Here is a 25,548-nt window from a genome sequence, read left to right as displayed (position 1 = left end):
ACAGATGAATAAAGAAGCCAACACACCAGAAACTCATCTAGAACGTTTGGACAACATTTGGATTTTATTTTCTATTTGGACATTTTTGAAGAGAAGATCGTCACCACTCATATCTGGTAGGTGGATGTTGTTACCTTTGGACAGAGCTGACAGACAATATTCACTAAACTAAAATGGAAAAGATGTCAGAGTATTTGAATGTTTTCTGTATTTCATTTTGTGTTATTTATAGATTTAAAGTCCAATAACTGATTATGTTTTTGTCCAGCTCAGAGAGTCAGTTTCCTTCTAATGTTAAAACTCAAATGTGAACCGTTTCCTAACTCTTCAGATAATAAACAAGTGAAAGTGAGTCTGTCAGCAGAGAGCTGTTTCTGTCTGCAGAACAAACTGAAAGAGAATCAATGATAGAGATTATAGATGAGCTGTAGTGAGATCATGATGGAGGGAGACCTCACAGCTTCTTGGAGCAAAGGAAAGGAAATATTAGGTTGCACGGCGCGTCGTTCCAGTTGTCTGTAGAGAGATTTTCCAGAGTTTTAATGTCTAACTTTTTAACTTTCAGACTGCAAAATATGACCACCTGCGATAAGTTTAGAGGTCATTGTTGCATCATCATGTTTATTTAGAAGACAATATGTTTCATATGTTGTTGTTTTTTACCATTATAGTTCATCTCAAGACAGTTCTCCACTCCACCTCCGTTGCTAGGCTCCCCCGCACCCCAGTGTTTGTAGTTGAATGTGGATCCATCAGACCACATCCACACGCCCTCCTGGAGGAGAAAGATTGGGTCAAAGTCAAAGAAAATCAAAAGAGGATCCTTCTTTTTGTATGTTGTTTTATTTAGAGTAATTTTCCTCTTTCTGTTCTTTATTTCTTTCATCAAATTTAATTTTCTCGATAGCTCGAGAGATGAGTAACATCACTTCCTGTGATGATAAAAGTCTCACCTGCACTGAGTCAAAGCCTCCCATCCAGGTAACTTTGTTTGCACCGCTCACTTGGTTAATGAAGGTTCTGAGGAATACATGTTCCTCTTCTGAGTGGACTGAAGCCAGATTCCCACCAGCGGCCTTGCAGAAGTTCTAATGGAGACAATATAATAGGTTAAAAACATTTAAGAAAAAAACATAAACCTAATCACAATTTTAACAGATGCAATCTCAGAACATCTAATTTATATACTGACATACCTTTGGACAATGCAGGACTTTTACTGTTACAAAGTATTAATACTTTTAGAGACTGTCCTCTCCCAAAAAACAGTCCCATAAGCCATTTGTTCAAGCAGCAATTAGGACTCATATTTAGGTTTATAGTGACAGCGCCCTCTAAAGGCCGTAGTAGTTATGGCGGCAGCAAAGCAGGAAGTAAAGTGATTTATTTTTTGCTCCTGTCATAACTACTATGGCCACTAGAGGACACCGCCACTAGAAATCTAAATATAGGTCAGGACAGTCTTGATAAAACTGCTGTACCTCTGCATCGACCCAATTCTATCCTTGGAAGTTGAAGCTGAAACAGCGAGAGCCGAACTGAGTCCAACCAGGAGGGCAGGAACCTTCAAGACAATGTTGGAAAAAGAGAAAGTTTGATTCTTGTTACGTAGCAGTTTGTATTTTTTGTTGCGTGTGTGCCTCCTCCCTTCTCCAGCTAGTTGGTTATTGCTTGTGCTCACTCAGCTCCCTGGATAAAGGAGGGAGGAGACCTTCATTGTGCCGGCCGGCAGCAGACTGCACTGAGTGAAGCATGTGAAGTTGATCGACATCTGCCTGTCCGTAGCAAGCTCGCTTTTGTTTTTTAATTTAAGGGGCTAGTCAAAATAGACCAGCAATACATTTTTCTATGACCTTCTAAAATGATTGGGAAAAGAGGCATGACCCTCCCCAACTTTTTTTTATTGATGCCTTCTGTACTGGTTTGCACTTGGCAAAGATGTACAGATAGCCACTGTTTTTTTACAATCATGACATACATGACTTAACCTCTTTTTTATCCGTCCTCTTCTTTCAGAAGCTGCAGTAAAATGTTCTCCATTGACGCCGACCCGTCTTCCAATATAATCCACTGCTTGCCTGTTTGTCTATATATTAAAACTGGTATCCCATATTCAGGATTCAGTATGCAGTCCTGGAACCATTCTTTTTCGATTGTTTGTCTCTCGAAAAAGGACGCAAACAGTTCAAAGGCAAAATCCATATCCAAGACACCACATGGCTTGTCTTCATAGAGTACCAGCAACCACTCCAACACTCTATGGACTCCTCGTAATTTTGGAGCGTCAATATTATCTATAAAAAAATCTATTTCTTTAATGTCTCCTCACCCAACAGGGTCTGGAGTGAAACTTAGGTTTTTGTGCTTCCAGCTAGCGGTCCGTATTTTCATCCTCAGCTCGCTGTGATCCATTTTATGAATCTTCACAAGAGCTTAAATAGCTCGTTGTTCACAATAGGCCTATCTGTGAACGTGGGGGTAGGGCCAGGTCTGGTGCATCATGGTGGTGGGGGATGTTGCGATTTTTGTTGGGTCAGACCCATCTGCTAGAGATGGGGGGCCGAGACTGAGAGCTACATGGAAAAATATGCACCAAACCAGCCACTTTGAAATTTTGCCTCAACAAAGAGTAAAAAGACATGACCCTCCCCTATTTTCCTCCGGTGGTCCATTCCATAAATACCGAACGGTCCCTAACTTCTGTGAGGCAGTGTTGCATGTCTTCTGTTTGCATTATTAATAAATTATATAGATAATTTTTGCTACAAGCTCCTCCGATCCTTCCTTCAGAAACCTAACATAATTTCTTTCTCCCTAATCCCTATCAGGACGTAATATATCTTTCCACGTGATGCAATCAGTCAAGAGCAGATGTACGGGAAGTTAACATCTGGGCGTACAGCCAGGGACAGCGAGGTCAATGGCCTTATGTGGTTCCTAATGCTAAATGCCTGATGTACTGATATGGACTCCATCATTGTCCAATATCTATTACTCATTGAATATGATCACCACTATCGGGCAATATTCAAATATTGTGTCACAATCAAATCACACTGTATATAACACCACTTATTTTTTCATATGTATATAGTGTCTCAACTGTGTACTTATTTTATTTCATGTTGTGAAAGCATCTGGTGAAAATTTCATTCCAATAACCCCATCGGAAATATATTTACTGGGAAAAATGTTGACGCGTGATATGTTGGCACTGGGAAAGTAGTTGCTTTTAATCGTATTGTACATGTGTATAGTGACAATAAAAGGCATTCTATTCTATTCTATCCTCCCAAATGTATAAATGACTGGCATGCTAGAGAATGTCTTCAGTTCCTCTGCAGAGTAACTCAGGTCTTTGGTTGAATTAAGATCTTATGTTTTGCAACATCTTGGTCTCCCTGAAAATTCCTTGATTAGTAAAATCAAGAAGTTGAAAAATCCAAGACAAACCAACATGGAGAAGAGAGGAAGGAGGGACACACTCACACAACAAAAAATACAATCCCCTACGTAACATTATATGAACAAATAAGTCAAATACAATCAGAGCAACGAGTCAGAGATACTGTACTGACCTGGGCAGCAGGTTTGTCCACAACACTGTGATCACAAAAAGACGTATTAAACACGAGCAGTCTAATTACAGGACTACTCAACTCAACTTTATTGATATAGCACATTTGATACAAACATTCAGCCCAAACAGCTTCACAGAACAAACTTATCTAATGTTTCAGCTTACAGTTTGCACTCAGCCTACATTAAAACTAGTAACATTAATTAATAACTGTCTCATAATCTTACAGGTTGGGAAACCACTGCATTATACTGCATGTGCAACACATAGAGTTGTTTTTAAATTAATAGTTGCATAGTTTTTACTTACAGATGGAGCCAACAGTCCGATGGACAAACAGAGCAACAAAGCAAACAGAAAGCCTGATGCCATCTGTGGAGAGACGTTAAACAAAGTCAACATACTGCAGACAAGGACATAAATGCAGACAATTAATGACTGTGATCAGTGAGACATTTATCAAATTAAAGTATCCTGCTAGTTATACGTGTTTTATATAATATATATATGGTTTGATATTAAATAGATTAACTGATATTTAAAATGTCTAAATATTAAATACACTAAGTGTTCTCAAAATATAAAATGTCCTCTCGATGAATACAGGAGTAGTTATTAAAAATAAAAATAGAGTAAATGTGATAATACATTGAAATATAATTACCTTTGCTGAGGTGATGATTGGCTGACACAGAACAACAAGCTGATACTGTCACTGATAGAAAATGTCCAGTCTTTATAGTTTATCAAAACGTGTTGAAAGCCCTGCCAGATCCTTCAAGTTAAGCCCCTCTTTTCCAGTCCGCAGAGACCTCTTTGCAAGTGACGTGGCATCTGAAATATTGACACCTGAGAACATGTTTACATGGTGGTGCATAAAAAAAATGAGGAAAAATGTGTTACATAAAACTTCTTCCAGTAAGAGGTGGAACATTCGGGTATTTCCTTTTTTTTACTGTATACTTCTACTCCACTAAATGTCAGAGGTAAATATAACCGAATGGGTTAAATTCTGATTCTGAGTCTCCACTTCCTCCAGCTGTACAAAGTGAAGCCAAAATCTCCTGGATGCACTTTTATGGATATTATATTTATATATTTCATTTATATATTATATATTTTGAGGGTGGCAGTAGCTAAGTCCTTAGGGAATTGGGTTGGCACCATGGTTATAATCGTTAATGAAAACGAACGAAATAGCAAAAACTAGGTGGGAAAAAACATTGTCGTTAACTGAAATAAACATAAAAACGAAGCATTACAAAAAACGATAACTAACTAAAACTGTAATGTCTGTTTGCAAAACTAACTAAAATAAAATGATCGAGTAAATGTCCTTCATTTTCGTCTTTGTCCATGCTTTCATAGGGCAAATAACGTTATATCTTTCAGAGTTAACATCTCCGACCATAGACCTGTTTAATACAGTCTATGCCTAAGACATGTATAATTTCTGACTGGGAACCCAGAAATTCCGACCTTCTGTCAAATTGAACACAACATAGTCCGTGCCCCTTGCCTGGCGTCATGGTGTTACCGAAAGTCAGAAGAAAGCGGCAGAGTCCTATTTGATTATGACTGTGTGTCAGATAAAAGCAAGTTCCTTGGGAAAAAAATTTTTTTTTTGGTGGCGGGGGGGCAAATAAACAGAAAGCAGCACTTTGAAACTGGGAAAAACAACCAGCAGTACTTTATTTGAACAACTATGTATTTAAGAAGAGCAAGACAGTACGATACAAGATTCAAGTTACAAACATAAGAAGATAGTGACTCTGACTGAGTTTTTTAAACTATATCCTCCCACCCACTACCAACAGAAGAGTTCTGGTCTTGGTGGTTCCCAGTAGTGTGGCTTTGTTTCCCTCCACCAGCAGCATGGATCCCTCCCTCAGATCATGACGATGCACAAAATCACTGTAAATTATCTGATAAAAAGCTGGTATTTGTCTGTTGGCCTTCTCAAACAAATAAAGGCAAATGAAAACATTGTGCTACAATGGCTGATTTGGTAAATTTCCACAGCTCTTGTTACAACAATCATTAATTAATCCTAAGATCATTGTTTACATGAGTTCTGTTAACGATTAATTTTTCAATTGACTGTTCACACATAAAAAGTTAACAAAGATAACAGCAGCAGATTTACCATCAGAATTTGTAGTACTTTTTCGATGTTATTTTATTGATGTAAACACTTCCAGCAAATTTGTCACAATAAAAGCGTACCTGTAAAGAAAGAGAATTATGTACATGGATGGAATCATTTCAATGTCAAACATCTGTGAAGGAAGTGTTACGCATTAATTCAGTTGCCCGAAAAAGTAAAAACAAAAATTTAAATAATTTTTTCAGACAGCCTAGACAGTAGAAAACCTGCGGCCCATGGCGCACAACTGACTTGTGTGCTTAATTATCTGCTGCCTAAGGGACTGTTCATTATTTCAATCAGGAGAGACTTCATTGCAAATATGAACATATTAATTGTATAGACAAACATGAAACGGGAAATGTAAAATCTCTGGAGATTGGACTCCATCGAAACCATAAAGGGGGTAGTGAACCCAAACATCACCCCAAAATTGACGACTAGTGAAGAAGACTAGTCGGCACATACATGAGCCCCACGAATCTGTAGAACGAACGAGAAAGCAAAGTTATACAAATGCAGTAATTAACAAAACCAGCAAGATTATTACAATACAGTATAGGCTATACTTACAGTTTTTCTCAATTGTTTACACACAAATACTGGTACTTGAGACACAATGACCACAACATGTAACTCATGCACCAACCCCCTGAACCAATTCTGCTAAACTACAAGCACAGTTCCTGCTTTACACTCAAATTGCAGTTCTAAAACACACCTTTTTCAAAACACTACACACAATTCTCTGCATTTGGCACAATTTTCATGAAGAAAATCTCTTGTTTTCACAAGGAACACACTGCCATTCAAATATGCACACTGACTCATCACATGGGCAAACACCCGTCACACAGTTTTACAATTAGCAATCAGAGCTTTAGCATAAAAGGGCAACAGGTGAGCTCCTCTGTTTTGGAGAATTTTTTGTATGACCGAAATCCACAAACGCGTACTTTTTTTACTGTAACTGTATACAGTAAATTGTTCTGTCGTTTTGTATGTAGACCACTGTATGTGCAACTTTGTGTTGGTTGGGATGTACACTGTGTACATTGTTTTTGTGGGAAAAATAAAATATATTTGTTACAGTGTATTTGTGTGTTATGAGTATAAAAACAATATTCTCAAATATTTTATAACACACGTTATTGTTATGTATGTACTGTCTGTAGTAATTGTAACACTGTACAAAAAAAAGGCCTAAGTCATTATGATGAATGGAGATGAAGTGTTTTACACTGAGCACATCAGTGTTCAACTGGTTCTTATAAATGTCTATTCATATGATGGTTTGTGTGTGTCATTTGAGAACAAAATACCATTTTGAGAAGAAATAACATTTTTTTTTAATGTAAAGTTTAATTCTGCAGGAGCATTGAGGGGTTTTGCCCATTGTGTGTGTGTTTTTTGATTTGAGTGTAGAGTTCTGAGAGTGTGAGGCATGCTTTCAGAAAATGTGTGTAAACAATCGTTACTGAGCAGCTGCTGTTTCACACCGTTAACTATAAATGGGTGGAAACATGTCCTTGAGTATGTGTGTGTCTGCCATTGGCATACACAATGTTGGCACCCAAATCTGACACGCCACCACTTTTTGGGGAATCACCTCCATTAAAAGACCAAAGAGACAACTTTGTACTTTTGAGTAAAGCAGGGGTCTTCAACGTTTTTTAAACCAAGGACCCCTTAACTGAAACAGAGACGGAGCAGGGACCCCCTACTACACATATTGTATACAAGGATAATACATATTAAACTAGGCCTAGGTGTGTGTGTGTGTGTATCGGTGTGTGTCTGTGTCTGTGTGTGTGCAGCTGCAGTCTACATGCAGCATTCACAAAATAGGTTTTATTGACAATTGTAATCTATTTTGGGAACGTGGCTTGTTATTTTGGCAGGGATGGTATTCATCCCAATACACGAGGCAACCAAATGCTCTGTAGGAACTTGCGGCATGCCCTGCAAACACACAGACTCATGATTGACTGTTTACGTACTGTGGACTTGTGCACAGGTGCACTTCCACAGACGACCTCCATCCACAGACCAGCTCCATCATTCCAGTTAGAATCAGTAACAGACAAAACAAATTGGTGAAGCCACAATGTAACAACTACTTAACTGCAAAGACAGTGAATTTAGTATCCATTCATTGTCAGCCACAGTCTGTCACATAAAATAAGACAACTAATAACTTTAACACACTGACATTTGCACTATTAAACACTAGGTCCCTGGCAGGTAAATCATTTTTAATCAATGATCTTATTATTAAGCACAACCTTGATTTTATGTTTTTAACTGAAACCTGGTTGGACAATAATAACAGTGCTACTGTACTCAGTGAGTCAGCTCCTCCTAACTTTGACTTTGTGAGTGAGAATAGAGTTAATAAGAAATACGGTGGAATCATCATTTTGTTTAATGACTCATTTCAATGTACAAAATTATCTTATGGAAATTTTGCTTGTTTTGAATATGTAGTTCTTTAGTTGAGGTCCTCCCCTCAAGCTATATTTCTTAATATCTACAGGCCGCCTAAATACTGTGCAGCCTTCTTCGAAGACTTTGCTGAACTGCTGTCTGTGATCTGTATATTGATTTTGACTGTGTAGTTATTGCTGGTGATTTTACCATTCACGTTGACAACCCTCAGGATAGGGGGACCAAAGAACTGTGTTGTGTTTTTGAGAACTATGGACTGACTCAGCATGTGACAGGGCCAACACACAACAAGGGACACACTCTGGACTTGATTATCTCCAAGGGTCTGAACATTTCCAATGTTGTGGTGACTGAAATTGCGCTATCTGATCATTTTAATTCAATCAAATTAAATTGTAAAATTACAAACTGATTGATGCCATTGCACCCATTAAGGTAAAAACTGTCTCAGATAACAAAAGATCTACATGGAGAAATACCACACTTGTAAGATCCGAAAAAAGAGTGTCGAAAAGCTGAACGCAGGTGGCGAAAAACTAATCTCCAGGTCCATTATGACACCTATAAAGAGAGACTTCGCATTTATAATTTAGAACTGAGGAATGCAAGACGGTCCTTCTTCTCTGACATTATTGCCAGAAACAATAATAATTAACGTACTTTGTTTGCTACTGTTGATAGGTAACCCTCCAGTACCAGTAGCATCTGGATTTTTATCCACCAATGCCTGTAATGAATTTGCCATCTTCTTCAGAGATAAAATTCAGAAAATTAGACAGTCAGTGCCTCCACATCAAGTGCAAGACCTGTGTTGTCACAGTGTCCAAGCTAAAGAAATTCCATTATGACACAACTTTATACGATCAACCACAACAACCTGGAGGACATTATGCAACAACTGAAAACCTCCTCCTATTGCCTTGATATTATACCAGCGAACGTTTTCAAAAATGTTCTAAGTTGTTTGGCTTTAGAGCTTCTACAGATTGTAAACGTGTCTCTTCTTTCAGGCATCTTCCCTGGAACAGGCCCTGAAAACTGCAGTCATTAAGCCACTCTTAAAAAAGAACAATCTAGACACGTCACTAAACAGCAACTATAGGCCGATATCAAACTTTCCATTTTTAAGTAAAATCATTGAAAAAGTGGTTTTTCAACAACTCAACCTTTTCTTGTCACTAAACAAGAGTTTTGATGCCTTCCAGTCGGGTTTTCGACCACATCACAGCACTGAGACAGCGCTTGTTAAAGTCTTAAATGACATCCACTTAAACACAGATAGTGGGAAAATTTCAGTCTTGGTATTACTTGATCTCAGTGCTGCATTTGATACGGTTGACCATGACATATTACTAGACCGATTGGAAAACTGGGTTGGCCTTTCTGGCTCAGTACTAAAGTGGTTTGAATCCTACGTAAGGAATAGAGACTACTTTGTGTCTATAGGGAATTATACATCTGAGCATACAAATATGACGTGCGGAGTTCCCCAAGGCTCAGTTCTGGGGCCTCTCCTGTTTAACATCTACATGCTTCCACTGGCTCAGATTATGGAAAACAACAAGATAAGTCACCATAGTTATGCGGACGACACAAAACTTTATATGACTTTATCGCCAGGGGACTATAGTCCAATACAACAACTGACTAAGTGCACTGAACAAATCAATGACTGGATGTACCAAAATCTTCTTAAATTAAATGAAGAAAAAACTGAGGTGGTTGTTTTTGGAGCAAAAGAGGAACGATTAAAAGTCAGCACTCAGCTTCAAACGATAATGTTAACAACAACAGACAAAGCCAGAAATCTTGGTGTAGACATGGACTCAGACCTGAATTTTAACAGCCACATTAAGACAATTACAAAGTCAGCCTATTACCACCTTAAGAATATATCAAGGGTTAAAGGACTTATGTCTCAGCAGGACTTGGAAAAACTTGTCCATGCTTTTATCTTCAGTAGACTAGACTACTGTAACGGAGTCTTTACAGGTCTCCCTAAAACATCAATCAGACAGCTGCAGCTGATTCAGAACGCTGCTGCTCGAGTCCTCACTAAGACCAAGAAAGTGGATCACATCACTCCAAGTCTTGACACTGGCTTCCTGTGCCTCAAAGAGTTAAATAAAATTCTTATACTGTACTATGAATTTTATTCGTGTATTTTATTTCTTATAAATTTTTATACTGAACTCTGAATTTTATTATTGTATTTTATCTTGTATTAAATCTGTATGATGTATTGAGTTGCCTTGTGCTGAAATGTGCTATATGAATAAAATTGCCTTGCCTTGCCTTGCGTCTGTGTGTGTGTGTGTGTATGGGTGTGTGTGTGTGTGTGTGTGTGTGTGTAAAAAGCAAGATGCAAGAAGCAAAATGTCTACAACTAATCTATTAATCTAGAAAATAATCTACACATTATTCACTGTGAAGATAATCGTAATTCGCAGCCTTACTAGTGTGTGAATGTTTAAAGGATGTAAAAACAGCATTTAAGGTGTGAGCACAAACATAAATGATGGTTAAGGGTTAGCATTAGATTCATATTAATCATGTAGCTGCTATAGTTCAGGTCAGGTCAGGGGGAGGGAGTGACTGATAAAAAATAACAAGTCTGTGTGTGTATAGTCTCAGGGGAGGGGTGTCTGTGTGTGTCTCTCTCTATGTGTGTGTGTATTTGTGTCTGTGTTTATGTCTGTGTGTGTGTGTGTCTATGATTGTCTGTACACAGTCTCGCACCTTTTGCCTTTTTCAAAATGTTATTTTCAGAATCAGAATCAGTTATATTAACATTACACACACTCGGCATTAATGGTAGTGAGATATCGTTCTCCATAGATCCTGGTATGTTAAACGTAAAAAAAATAAAAAGGGGCAGCATTAAATAAAAAAAACAATGCGCCAAATGAAAGGTCCTTTACTCACACGCACACATGTGTACACACACACACACACACACACACACACACACACACACACACACACACACACACACAGACACACGCACAAACATATACACACACACACACACACACACACACACACACACACACACACACACACACACACACACACACACAGCCTGATAGCAGTGGGTATATAATGAGTGGTTGTTGAGAGGGCGTGTGCGTTGCTAAGTACTGTACCTGTACCTGCTAATTAACACATACAGACACACACACACACACACACACACACACACACACAGACACACACACACACACACACACACAGACACACGCACAAACATATACACACACACACACACACACACACACAGACACACGCACAAACATATACACACACACACACACACACACACACACACACACACACACACACACACACACACACACACACACACACACACACACACACAGCCTGATAGCAGTGGGTATATAATGAGTGGTTGTTGAGAGGGCGTGTGCGTTGCTAAGTACTGTACCTGTACCTGCTAATTAACACATACAGACACACACACACACACACACACACACAGACACACGCACAAACATATATATACACACACACACACACACACACACACAGACACAGACACACACACACAGACACACACACACACACACACACACACACACACACACACACACACACACACACACACACACACACACACGGTGGGATTGATACTCATTACACTACAACCATAACACACCATTCTTTCTGTGTCCTTCCCAAAATACCTTTTCACTTATTCTCTTATGTTGCTTGTTCTGTATTTGTTTATTATTGCTGCTTTAATGATGTTCAATTGTTTTGTTGCTCTCTGATATTTCTGTTCCTTTAATTGTAAAGTGCACTGAGACCATGTAGCTGCCAACTCATTGCTCCTGAACGTGGCTACACTGTGGCTAAGTGTCTTCTTAAAGAGCATTTTGGGAACGAGTACAAGACTACTACTGCATATATAGAAAAATCGGTAACACTTTCATACTGCATATATAGAAAAAGCTCTTATCTTGGACAACAATCAAGTCCAAGGATGTCAAAGCCCTCCAAGCTTATGCATTATTCGCATTATCCTGCGTGGATGTTGTAATGTGATGGAAGAACTTCAGTTCATGCAAGAGTTAGATACCAACTAACTAACCAATTTAAATGGTTATTTCCAAGTTGCCCTTCAAGCTCAGGGAAATGACATTTGGGAAGCCTCAAATGACAGAGCTAATTTCACAAACATGGTTGCATTTATTGAGAGACATGTGAGAGTCTTGGCTGACCCAACCTTTGGAATTGTTGATGGTATAAGCCTACAGGTTGTTGGCTTAAATACTTCCAACAAGTTTAAACTGCAGTCAAAGAGCAGAATGAAAGGAAGCAGTTTTGCTACTACAGTGACTCCAATGGATTCTGATGACGACAAAGCTGTAGAGAATTGCACAAAGAAAGAGACCATGTCACAACAGGTCTGAGTTGATTTGAACGCACCATAAATAGACGTGTGTGCACGTCAGAGATGGGGACTCGAGTCTGAGACTTGGACTCGAGTCGCACTTAAGTCGCACAAACAGCTGACTTCAGAATTGACTCGGACTCGACCCAAAAAGACTTCAGACTCGAGCTTCGAGACTCGTCAACAACCTGTTTTCATGCAGTTATAGCTTTTTAAATCTAAATTCATTCATGTATTTCTATTTTCTTTTATTGGCGCATATACGTTGGGGAAAGGTATGACGAGCCTCATGTCCCCTGCCCTTTGCCATAATGTGCAATGTAACGCATGCGTTATGCCTTATGTGCGTGCACTCACATAAAAAAAAATACATTGACATGGCGACACCAAGTCCTCCTGGAGTTGTGCCTTTTGTCATTAGTTTTGCTTTCAATAACTTGGTAAACAGTGGCAGTAAGCCAACAGCTACATGCAAGGTGTGTGGCACCAAGATAAATCCGGATCAACAACATCGAACTTCATCAGGCATCTCCAAACACACCCAAATAGGTCAGTCACTCACATGCTGATGTGAAAGAGATGTTACATTTAGCATATATATCGTCACAGGTAACAAGCTAACCATCGCAAAGTGTTGTGCTAATGCTGGGAACAGGCACATTGTATCTTTATAGTTGTATCCATATGATGTGACAGACTTAGGTTAATATTTCACCAGGTCTGAGGGCTAGAGGGATGTGTTAAGTAGACCCCATAAAGTTATCCCACAATACTTTGATACTGTACTGTCTGGATGGTAGCTACAGGACATGCTTTGAATTCATAAGATTTAAAGGACCACGCCGACTTATTGGGAATTTAGCTTATTCACCGTAACCCCCAGAGTTAGACAAGTCCATACATACATACACAAGACACAGCCATCTTCTAACCGTAAACAAACCGGGAACTATATTCTCAGACAGGTTTGCTGCAAAGCAGATCATTCCGCCCAAGTACTATATTCTTCCGCCTGAGAATATAGTTCCCGGTTTATTTACGGTTAGAAGATAGTCAGACAGGCTTACAGCACGCACGGAGATGAGAAGGGTATGTATGGACTTATCTAACTCTGGGGGATACGGGGAATAAGCTAAATTCCCAATAAGTCGGCGTGTTCCTTTAACAATACAGTGTTAGGGACAGATCAGATGGCAAAAGACTTGAGACTTGACTTGAACTTTCCCCTCAAAGACTTGGGACTTGACTTGAACTCGAGCTCAAAGACTTGAGACTTGACTTGGACTTCCAAAAAATGACTTGAATATCTCTGGACGTTACTCAGGTTGCGTCAGATGATTGATAGACTCATAGAGATATAGGCAATAATAAAATAATGTATAATAAAAATATATACAAAAATATAGGGAGGAAAACTCATTTAAATATGCAATAATTAAGATCAGTGTATATGATGGAATAGTGGCACTCGAATGTGCCTGAGGCCACCAAATTTAGGCTACACGCTAAAACCTTCTCTGGGAAGGCATGCCCCCAGACTAGTAAAATGTTAACAGGTCTCCCATTGGGCGAGATGGTGGGATGTGATCTGAACATCCCACCATCTGCAGGACACCTACACAGGCCGACTTAAAAAGAAAGCCAGCTGTATTATAAGGGACCCATCCCACTCTGGACACTGCCTGTTCTCACCCCTCCCCTCCTAGAGTGGGCACAGAGCAATTACATGTAAAACAAATACAGAAGGCAGAAAAACAGCTTCTTTTCCGGGAGCTGTACAGACTTGTGTTCTGTTTACTTAAGCATGAAAAAAATTAGTAAATAATGATGATAAAGTTTTGTTGATCATCAGAGGTCTCCAGCTGTGAGCAGTGTGACAGAGTTGATCCACTGAGAGCATAGGTGTAGATTTCAGGGGGGGATGCAGGGGATATGTCTCCTCCCAATATTTAGAAGACGTAGATTTGTCTCCCTCAAAAAATATGAAAAACCTACTCCTGAAAACAGGTAAAAATAACCGTTGAGGTGGCTCAAAACATGCACGTAACATGTAAGCAACTGTGTGAAATTAAAGAACACAATAGGAAATGAAAAATAAAGATAGATTTATGTAGATTTAAACTTTGGAGCTTCTGGCTTTAACAAGGTCTCATTCTCTAACAGATTAGCTGTTGAGATGGAGATGATTCCTAAAAAATAACACATCCTGAAACAAATCCTGTTTTGAATGTGAAGAAAGTTTTGAACAATAAAGGAGAGAGTTCATTTCCTTTACATAAATAAAGACATTTTCACCATAAATTGTTGCATCAAAATTCACCAGAATGCAGGAAATGAAGTGTTTGGCAGACAAGATTTTGTGAGGGATGACTCCCAGACCCCCCAGTTATAATGTGTCCCCCATCAATGTTGAAACCAAACCTACACCCTTGACTGAGAGGCAGAAACATCATCAGATCCAGAGGTTCAGCAGCTGGATCTATAAAACAACATGTCTGCCCTCTGCTGGAGACCCTGAGCTAACACATCACCGTCTGTCTGTTGGCTCTTAAACACTGTTGGGGAGTTCCTAGTTACATGTTACGGAGTTAATAAAGGTAAATGTAATCTGTTACAGTTACTGGGAAAAAATGTTTTTGATCATGCACAACAACACAAAACGTGCAAGAATTAGATCCCTCTCCTAAAATCATGGAATAAGTGCCATGTGCATGCCAAAAGACTTATTTATGAACTTCAATATCCAATGGAAAATAATCTCAAAATGAAATAGCACAACGTGTTATAAACATAAAACACAGAGCTTTCAAGCCGGAGAATGGAGTTCACTTCGTGGCGAAAACAAAATACTTTCACCCAGGAGTGTTTTAATCCAAATCCAATCTTTTTCCTAAATTTAACAAGTAATTTCTGTGCCTAAAATTAACTGTCATCGCTGCATGACGCTCACTTTTTCTGGCTTGACTCCACTACCACGGCTGCTGAAAGGACGATCATCTGGCGGTGCCTGTAGCTGGCTCACAGTCACCTTTTGGCGGCTAAACAACTGTCGCTGGTAGCCGGCGTCCCGGAGCTCTGTAGCAGCTGAACAAAACCAGCAACTGCCGCTCTGATTTTATCGTTCTATGCGTAGACTGTTCACATTACAGTGTTTTACTTTTTAGGTATATATTTAATAAAGGGTCTAGACTATTGGTGAAGTAGCATTGATCACTTTGAGGGGGGTGGGGGGGGGGATAAAAACTTGTTCCACTGCTGGAAATATAAAATAAATTTCATACAAAATCTGAGAAGGGTTCAAACATAACCGTGAAATGCAAAGAATTTTGAGGTGGCTGTAGATTTAGTGTGCAAAATTTCAGAATGTTATCTGAAAAAGGGAAAACAAATTAATTTCAATTCACAACGACAGTTATCTCAGGACACTTTACAGAGAGTAGGTCTAGATAGTGTGTTTTGTGTGCAGGAATCTTAATGTGTAAAGTAACTAGTAACTAAAGCTGTAACAGATGAATGTAGCGGAGTAACTAAAGTAACTAGTAACTAAAGCTGTAACAGATGAATGTAGTGAAGTAAAAAGTACAATATTTCTCTCTGAAATGTAGCGGAGTAGAAGTAGAAAGTGGCATGAAAAGAAAAGACTCAAGTAAAGTACAAGTACCTCAACATTTGGTACTGAAGGACAGTTAGGGTGACAAGATGAGAATGGGTAATATTCAGGATGATATATATATATATATTACAATCCTGCATTTGCTTTGCAATTCCATTGACCCGGGCAACATAATAAAATAAATAACATACCTTACTATACAAAGTGGAATTAGTGACAGTATTTCATCATCAACATTTTGAAGCAGTCCTGCACATTGTCTATTTGATGTCATGAAGCCAGTCGTTTCATCACCTGGCCAATACCTCACTGAGATCAGCTCTTGTCTTTAGACCCAAAGGTTGTGAGTTGAAGCCCCCAGGGTAAATAGTAATGATTTGTCCCTTTTCAGACTGATCTCATGAAGTGGCGTATGTATGACACGCCAATTCATATGCCATTATTGGCGTGTTATCAAGATGCATACTCGCCGTTTGGCCTCCATTGACTTACATTAACTTGCGATTGCGTGTGAATTGACGCCGTAGCGAGTAGTATGAAAGGGCGAAAATCCGCGTAGGGAGGTTGGTCGGGGGGGAGGATGGGTCAAACACAGGACTTTCACCCAGGAGACCGGGGATCAGGTCCCACGTTTCACGTTTCCTAAACTCAACCGTCGCTTTCTTCCCACAATAACATGCCAAGTGGCGTGTATGTTTATGTCCGCTGTATACAGTGTAGAGATGCACGCTGATGCTGAGCTCAACATGCGTACAGATAACACGCCACTTGGCTTAAGAAAGTGGGCGTGTATGTTTACGCGAAGTCATGATGTCATGTTGCCCTTTTAGAAAACAACAACAGGACCAGACACTGTTTTTGTGACAATATGTCTATTATTTTTGAATGCTTAGTTGATTATATAGTGAAGAAAATCAGCTGAATAAAGAACACAACACACCAGTTTTAAGAATAACAAGTAACCAGTTTGTTAAACCAGTGGACTATATGAATTATTATTAGTTATTATGAAGTGTTATAACAGTTGCATTCTCCTCTTGTATCACAGAAAGGTCCGACAAAATATACACTTTTATTTTCTATCTGGACATTTTGGATGAAAAGATCATCACCACTCATGTCTGGTAGGTTTACCTTTGGATGGAGTCAGGCTAGCTGTTTCCAGTCTTTATGCTAAGCTAAGCTAGCTGTTTCCCCCTGTTTCCAGTCTTTGTGCTAAGCTAAGCTAGCGTCTGGTCGAGGGAACTTCATATTTAGCGTACACACGTGAGAGTTTTATCGATCTGAACAATAACTCTCAGAAAGAAATCTAATGAGTGTGTTAATATTTAAACCTGATCTCACAGAATTCCGTGAAATGAACACGGCCCCTTAACTCAAAATCTGTGGTAGTTTCACAGAATCGCCAAAAATTCTGTGATGGACCCACAGAAATGAACACGGCCCCTTAAGTTAAGGAAAAGGTCGTGGGTATGCTTACGTTTCCATGACACATGGGACAACAACGGGACAGTTGGGTTTAGGAAAAGAAGAACGGGACGGTTACGGTTATGTTTAGGAATCGTGACTCGCGGGACACAATCCCCGGTCTCCTGGGTGAAAGTCCTGTGTTTGACCCATCCACCACCCCAACCAACCTCCCTATGTGGATTTTCGGCCTTTCATACTACTCACTACCCTAGTCGCTCTTAATGCTACATCATCTTCTCATTGACTTTACATTGGCAATGTTTTCCGTGGTGGCCACACAGAATGTTCACACATTCCGTCCCACCACCACGTAATGCGACGTTAACAGTTCCTGATCATTTCATGGAATTCTGTGAGACCAGGCTGTAATATTTTATCAGATGAGTGGGCGCTGTTTATAACAGATAATATTCAGTAAACTAAAATGGAAAAGATCTGTGAATATTCAAATGTTTTCTCTATTTCATTTTAAAAGTCCAATAACTGATTATGTTTTTGTCCAGCTCAGTCAGTTTCCTTCTAATGTTAAAACTCAAATGTGAACGGTTTCCTAACTCTTCAGATAATAAACAAGTGAAAGTGAGTCTGTCAGCAGAGAGCTGTTTCTGTCTGCAGAACAAACTGAAAGAGAATCAATGATAGAGATTATAGATGAGCTGTAGTGAGATCATGATGGAGGGAGGCCTCACAGGTTCTTGGAGCACAGGAAAGGGAGTGGGGTGCTACAACCCCCGTCGTTCCAGTTGTCTGCTGTAGAGAGAGTTTCCAACCAATGTAACTTATTACATTTAACTTTTATTTTATTTAAAAGTGCAACATACAACAAGTAAGTAAATGTTTTTTTTTACCTCCACCCCAGTTCATCAGAAGACAGTTCTCCCCTCCACGGAAGTTGTCAGGCTGCCCCGCATCAAAGCTATTGTAGTTGAATTTGGATCCATCGGCCCACATCCACGTACCCTCCTGGAGGAGAAAGATGGTTTTAAAGTCAAAGTGAAATCAAGAGTTTTTATTGTTGTAATACTCATTCAGGCCACAAGAGGATCCTCCTTGTTTTCTACCAGTCACATGACAGTTAAGGTTAACGGTCCTTATAGTTAAAGATGCAGTAGGTAAGACTTATAAAACTAACTTTCTGTCATATTTGCTGAATGTGACCCTATGTTCCAGTAGAACTACATGAAGCAGGTCATGAAAATAAAATCCAGCTCCTCTGTCACCACCTACAGCCTGTAGTGCAATTTGCAAAAATCCACTGCTCCCTGTTCAGATGCACCAATCAGGGCCGGGGTGTCTAACTGCATGTCAATCACTGCTCATGCACACGCATTCATTCTCCCTTGTGGGGGGAGGTGCTTAGTAGACCGTTTTGGGCTTTAGCGGAAAGGGTGAGATGTTGTCGATGTTCAAATTTTTGGTCTAAGTCCTGGATCTTCACAATCCTACCTACAGCACCTTTTAGCAGAGGAAAGGTGACTGTGAGCCATGTACAGAGCACCGTGAAGTGACGGTCCTTTCAGAGTTACAGTTGAGTTTAGCAGACAAAATGTGAGCATCATGCAGCGACGACAGTCAAGTTTAGAAAAAACGACTAGTTAAGATTAGAAAAAAGATGGTGGTTTGGATTAAAACACTTGTGGGACAACACCTGTTTCCTGGTGAAAGTCTTGTGTTTTCTCCTTAACTTCTTCAGGACATGAACACCTGTTTCCTGGGTGAAAGTCTTGTGTTTTCTCCTTAACTTCTTCAGGACATGAACTTTGGTCCCCGGCTTGAAAGCCCTGTGTTTTAGGAACCAAACATCCCCCCAACCTCCTCTCTACGAGGATCAGCATGTGCTGCTGACAGTAATAAATATGTGGAATATATACAGATTACAGTGATTTACTTTTCACAGCTACTGTATATGTACGAATAGTTCATGATAACAGGCTGAGAGACGAGCGACATCACTTCTTGTGTGATGATAAAAGTCTTACCTTCACTGCGTCAAAACCTCCGATCCAGGAATCTGGGTATGCACCGGTCACTTGTTTAACGAAGTCTTTGAGGAATGTTTGTTCGTCAGCTGAGTGGATGGAAGCCAGATTCCCACCAGCGGAGATGCAGAAGTTCTAATGGAGACAATATCATCAATTTAAAACGTCAAGAAAAACAAAACATAATCACATTATTAACAGATATGATCTCAGGCCAGTTATACAGTCACAGGGCACATTTTTATACTAGTAATCAGTGGTGTGGAAGACGTATTCAGATCATTTACTTCAGTAAAACTACTAATACCACACTGTAAAAATACTATATTACAGTACAAGTAAATGTAGGCTACTTATTTACTGCTATTAATACTTTTACTAGCTACATTTTCTTCATGATACTGAGATACTTTCAATGCAGGACTTTTATTCTAACAGGGTATTTTTACAGTGTGGTATTAGTAGTTGTACTGCAGTAAAGTATTAGAGTACATTGGTATTAAGCATACATGTGTTATTATAGAAAGAACTGTACCTCTGCATTGATCCAGGTCTTTGTCTCGCTGTAGAAAGCGAAACAGCGAGAGCCAAACTGAGTCCAACCTGGAGAGCAGGGAGCTTGACCCTGTATGAACAAACACACCAGAAACAATCAGACTAGTCTATATCGACAACTGTTCATTTATGGAATTGTTCCTCCGCAGCGCTGTGGAGATAGAGCTGGCAATGCGAGACTACAATTAGAGCAACCCATCGAGTTAGAGATACTGTCCTGAATAAACTTTCTCTGTATTGCTAAAATCCTGAATACGGGCCTGCCAGTGCATCAAAAAGTGATGCTTGATCAGGTACATTGACAATACAAAAAGTCACCTTTAGTGTCTAGCCCTCGCAGTTCGTGAAACGGTCATGTAATTTAATCTATTGATTCGTGTACATGGACACGTTTATCTCGTTTTTTTCGAGCAAAATTCTTTAGTAGAGAGTAGTATGAAAGCCTGAAAATCTGCATAGGGAGGTTGGTTGGGGGCTCGGATAGGTCAAACAACACAGGACTTTCACCCTGGAGATCGTGGATTGTTGTCGAATCGTTCGTGATCCAGAAAGATGCTTCCCATTGAAATACATTAGTTTAAAAAATGTCCCGACCATCATGAATAAAACGAGATAAACGTGTCAGTGTACACAAATCAATAGATTAAATTACGTGACCATTTCTGCCGTGAGACTGGGTTGGATATGCGGCACAAGAACGGGATGGTTAGGTTTAGGAAAAGATTGTGGGTGGGGTTACAAAATGTATGTTTGAGTGACATATCTCAGACAGAATTCATCAAGCATCATCATGAAAGATATGCCTGAATCATGCTTCACTTGGCTGACAATGAGGAGAACTAAAGGAAACATTTGGTAAATCAGGTTCCGTCAGATGATCTCATTCTGCAGCTGCAAGTGTTTGCATCCACCTGGTTAATGCACATAATTTGGAAGCTCACTGTGCCTGACGGGAAAGTCTGTTTGCCTCCCTAAGTACATTGTTAGAAAGCAGGGTTTCCCCCAGCACTTTGCAGTTAAGGCGGGCGCCTAAGCAAGACGCGCCTGCCGCCTTAATTATGTTGTCAAAAAGACACTCAGCGTCCTGTTTTCTCCCTTTCATTCTAAACCATACAGTTGATAATCTGCAGGTGGAGGCGGTGGAGACAGGCTCGGACATACACACCGCTGTGGACTTGTGTCAGTCTCGCAAGCGGTTTCGGGAAAGTGGCTGCATGTGTCCGACAATGCACAGAACATTAACCGGTACAAGCCTACAGCTGTCCGCGGACACGGAGTGTGGAAAGTATGTCAGAGCCTCCCGGACGGTGAACTGATACTGTTACCTGCTTGTCGGTCAACAGTTAATGATCGGTGATTTCATTTCATTGTGCTTTCTTTAGTGTAATAGTGTGTTTTGTGTATATTCCAGCTAACTTTATTTTCTTAAGTGGTACTGTCTCAAAAGGGGAAACAGGATGTTCCATTTGTCGACAATGACGGGGGGAGTATGGATTTTACTACCTTCTTATAATGTAATTTAAAATGCAGTGATTGTGTTAGATTAGCCTTGTCACTGTTGTTGAATTGTTTTCAGCCCAGAACAAAGCAGTAATGTTTCATGTACATTTATTTTTGTTTAGATATGTTGATAATTATGATCGGTGAATCACCTGTGTATTGTGGTACATGCACATGAGCGTCTCTCTCTCAGTCTGTTTTGGAAACTGAGAGAGACAGGTACGTTGACAGAGTATTCCACTTATAAATGTAATTCCAATGTTGATGCACTATGCCATGACTATGTTCTGGAGGAGTGATGAGGGACAGATGTGGTGTGTAGGGCTGGAGTCTGTAATGTGTTTCAAAGTTATTGCGGAAGTTTGTATTGCACTGTGTTCCTTTTGAAGTGCCACTGCTTTGCCGCAGCATGCTCAGTCGCGCCTCAAGACGTGTGGCATTATGGGAAATGTAGTTTCCCTGTGGGATTTGTATAGAATGAATGTGATGTGTATTTGTACTGTTCTAGTGTGTGTGTGCACATATGAGGTGTCTGTGTTTACCTGTGATCTATTACACATGAGGCAGGGCATGTTTACTTTATTTTGCATTTGTTTTACTTTATTATTTTATGTATCCCTCACAGTAGTCTGAGAAGAGGGTGTGTGGAATTGATGGATTCCCTGTCACATGTTGTATCATTACAGGTATGATTGTCAAAGAAAATAACCACTATACGATCATTTCGTTTTACTAAACTGTGTAAATGTTTTGTTATCTTTAGACTGTGTAAATGTTTTGTTATGCTCAGTCTGTTTTGGAAACTGAGAGAGACAGTAGTCTGAGAAGAGGGTGTGTGGAATTGATGCAGTCCCTGTCACATGTTGTATCATTACAGACTCACTCAATAAAACCAAGATCCAAAGAGAGCTGTGGTGTCGTGGTGATTTTGTAGTGTGTCCTGAGTCCGCTACATTAGGAAGGCTGGCTGCCAAAGATTGCCACTTACTAGCTAATTAATTAGCCTGAGGTAAACTATAGCTATCAGTAAACAGAAGTGATGTGGTGGCTAGCGTCTGGTGTGTGCGCCAGTGTTTGTCTGTGTGCATGTGTTGGCCCACCCCCCCGTGAAGCTCCAACCTGTAGACAGTAGAGGAGCAGAAGAAAGTAGCTGTACCTTCGCCACAATGAAAACTGAAAAGCAGAATTATTTTGGTACAAACATTTACTCGCCATGTGGCAGATAGCCACATAGATATAGATAGATATAATTTATTAATTATATATTATTATTTAAATGTAATATATAGTGTTTAATAAAGTAGTACAGAGTCTGTAGTCTATCGCACAAACAAGCCCTTGTCAGCTGGGTCCTGCACTCTGAGTCTGAACATTCTATCCAATACACATTAATGTAAAAATGTCAGAAGGGCATTTCCTCTTAGTCTCAAACAAGGTTGAATATTTTAAAAAGTATTAATGGGATTTGAAAGTTGAATAATACCCTGAATGTATAAAAGATGTGGAACATTTTAAAGTTTGAATGGAGGTTTTTGGTGAATGTATGAATGAGTAGATAGCAGTTGAAAATAAATGAATTTGTGTCAAATTTGAAAATTCAAACAAATTTTTATCTGTTTGCATTTCACATTAGGTAATTGTGTGAGACAATTAACAACGTGCATGTTTTATTGGATGTATAGTAGTTTAAAATGTTGTTTGGCTTGGTCATGTGTTACATATGTTAAATGTTAGTTGGAGGATATCATTAATGAAGCTCAGCGCAAATTCTTTCAGGAAGATTTCTAATAACTTCAATCACCGCTCTCTCTTCCTAAAACTATTCAGCTGTTTAGAGGCATTCACTTTTCAGTAAACCAACCAGAATTGGCCTCGAAATTCATGATCCAATCACAGCATGACATCCCTGCTTTAAATGTCTTCTCTTCATTGCTGTCAACTGTCTTTTCAGGCATACGTGCAACCCTCCTCCTCCCCTTCATCGTCAATCACGGCGCCCTGAGTCCCCTTCCGGCAGACCGCTCCCGTTGGCTCCTTCGTTGGTCTTCGGGTTCCTTCTCCACCATCACCAGTGTCTAGGCTCCATTGGGGGGATATGTCTTGGCTTCTCTACCTAAGAGTCTAATCTCCAAAGACTTTGTACGTTTCATATTATGCATATGTACAATAAATAAATCTTTGCATATCTGAAACAAAGTATTTCCTGATTGAAATGCTAGCTAACACAGTGAGCTCTTTACAACAACACCGTTATCGTAAAGGAGGTTTCCATGACGTTCCGCCATCTTGAAAAACTATAATCGCTGAGAGGGACATAAAGCACTAGCCTACCTGTCTAGCTAATCCACAACGTGTTTTCGTTCAGAGCCAGCGTCACGTGACTGAAACCAGCTGAAACGGAGAAGGAGATCAGTGAGAGGCACTTGTCATTGCCCTGGCAAATGTGAAAGCCTGCACTGCACTTTAGTTCATAATGGAGGATCATACTTAGGCCGAGCCACAGGAGAAGGAATCCTCGTCGCCAAAAAAGCGAAAAAGGGAATTAAAAAAGCAACGTGACACATAACGGCTACCGTAGTTGCAACAGGCATTTTAAAATGTGAGGCGCTAGAGAGCACTATTCGTTTAAATGCAAAATACAATTTCACCGCTAGATGGGAGAAATTCCTACACAGTGTACCTTTAAGAGTGTACTTACAGATGCAGCCAACAGTACGCTGGACAAACAGAGCAACAAAGCAAACGGAAAGCCTGATGCCATCTGTGGAAAGATGTTAAACAAAGTCAACATACTGCAGACAAGGACATAAAGGCAGACAATTAATGACTGCAATTGATCATGAATGAGCCATTTATCAAATTAAAGTATCCAGCTAATTATAAGTGTGTTCTATAATATAGATATGGTTTATATTTGATATATTATCTCATAATTAAAATGTCTAATTATTAAATACACCAAGTTTTCTTAAACTAGAAAATGTCATTTTGATTAATACAGAATTAATTTTTAAAAATAGATGAAATTGTGATAATTAATTGAAATATAATTACCTTTGCTGAGGTGATGATTGGCTGAAACAGAGGAGAAGAACAAGCTGATGACCGTCACTGAAAGAAAATGTCTTTATATAGTTTATCATAGCACCGTAGCATCTGAAATATGTAAACCTGAGAACATGTTTAAATTGCTGGTTGACATGTTTTTATGTAAAAATGAACAAGGAAACACTTATGAAACTTCTTCCAGTAAGAGGTACTGCAGCCAACATACTTGTACTTTACTTCCCTTTCATGCTACTTTTACTTCTACTCCACATATCATTTGACACTCTGGGTCCTATTTTAACGATCTAAGCGCACGGCGTGAAGCACCTGGCTCAGGTGCGTTTAGGGCGTGTCCAAATCCACTTTTGCTAGTTTGACGCCGGAAAAAAGGGTCCGTGCGCTGGGCGCATGGTTCTAAAGGGTTGTACTTAGTGTCTTTATTAATCAGAGGTGTGTTTTGGGCAATCAACCAATCAGAGATCATCTCCCATTCCCTTTAAAAGCCAGGCGCGTTTGGACCTTGGCGCATTGCTATTATGATGGAGGATTTGCACCGTAATATTTTTATTTGTAATCTTCTGCATGTGTGTGCTGCTGTGCGTCCCTTTGTGTGTAACAAGCATAGTGTGCACCTGTACTGTACACGAGCCTAGGAGTGTTTTACTAACGGGTTATGTTAAAATAACAATGAACTGCTGCATTACTGACTTTAGACCAGGTTTTTGTTGGATAGCAATACGCCCAGAATGCACCTGAACACACCTCCCTGTAAGACCAGCACGACCATGGGCCACA

General features: G+C 39.7%; 1 protein-coding gene and 1 pseudogene across 2 annotated transcripts in view; both read right to left on the bottom strand.

Moving 5' to 3' along the window:
* Positions 1-264: 264 nt before the first annotated feature.
* Positions 265-4,362, bottom strand: LOC116046625 (annotated as a pseudogene).
* A 13,834-nt stretch (positions 4,363-18,196) lies between these two features.
* LOC116046619 (ladderlectin-like) overlaps positions 18,197-25,548 on the bottom strand; it is an 8,335-nt gene continuing 983 nt past the window's right edge. The window contains exons 1-6 of one of the 2 annotated variants that reach the window (XM_031295019.2): positions 24,760-24,880; positions 24,404-24,466; positions 20,186-20,275; positions 19,651-19,785; positions 18,520-18,634; positions 18,197-18,421 (exon numbers count right to left, since the gene is read on the bottom strand). In XM_031295019.2, the coding sequence (XP_031150879.1) occupies positions 18,357-18,421; positions 18,520-18,634; positions 19,651-19,785; positions 20,186-20,275; positions 24,404-24,466 (468 nt within the window). In that variant the 5' untranslated portion in view covers positions 24,760-24,880 and the 3' untranslated portion in view covers positions 18,197-18,356. Of the gene's footprint in view, positions 18,422-18,519; positions 18,635-19,650; positions 19,786-20,185; positions 20,276-24,403; positions 24,467-24,759; positions 24,881-25,548 lie in introns of those variants that run through there. The other variant, XM_036004405.1, reaches the window with a different exon arrangement.

The sequence above is a fragment of the Sander lucioperca genome, chromosome 8 (genome assembly GCF_008315115.2).
Source record: "Sander lucioperca isolate FBNREF2018 chromosome 8, SLUC_FBN_1.2, whole genome shotgun sequence".
Lineage (NCBI taxonomy): Eukaryota > Metazoa > Chordata > Actinopteri > Perciformes > Percidae > Sander > Sander lucioperca.
Note: the sequence above shows the minus strand (reverse complement) of the source record. Positions and strands in the feature narration are given on the sequence as shown.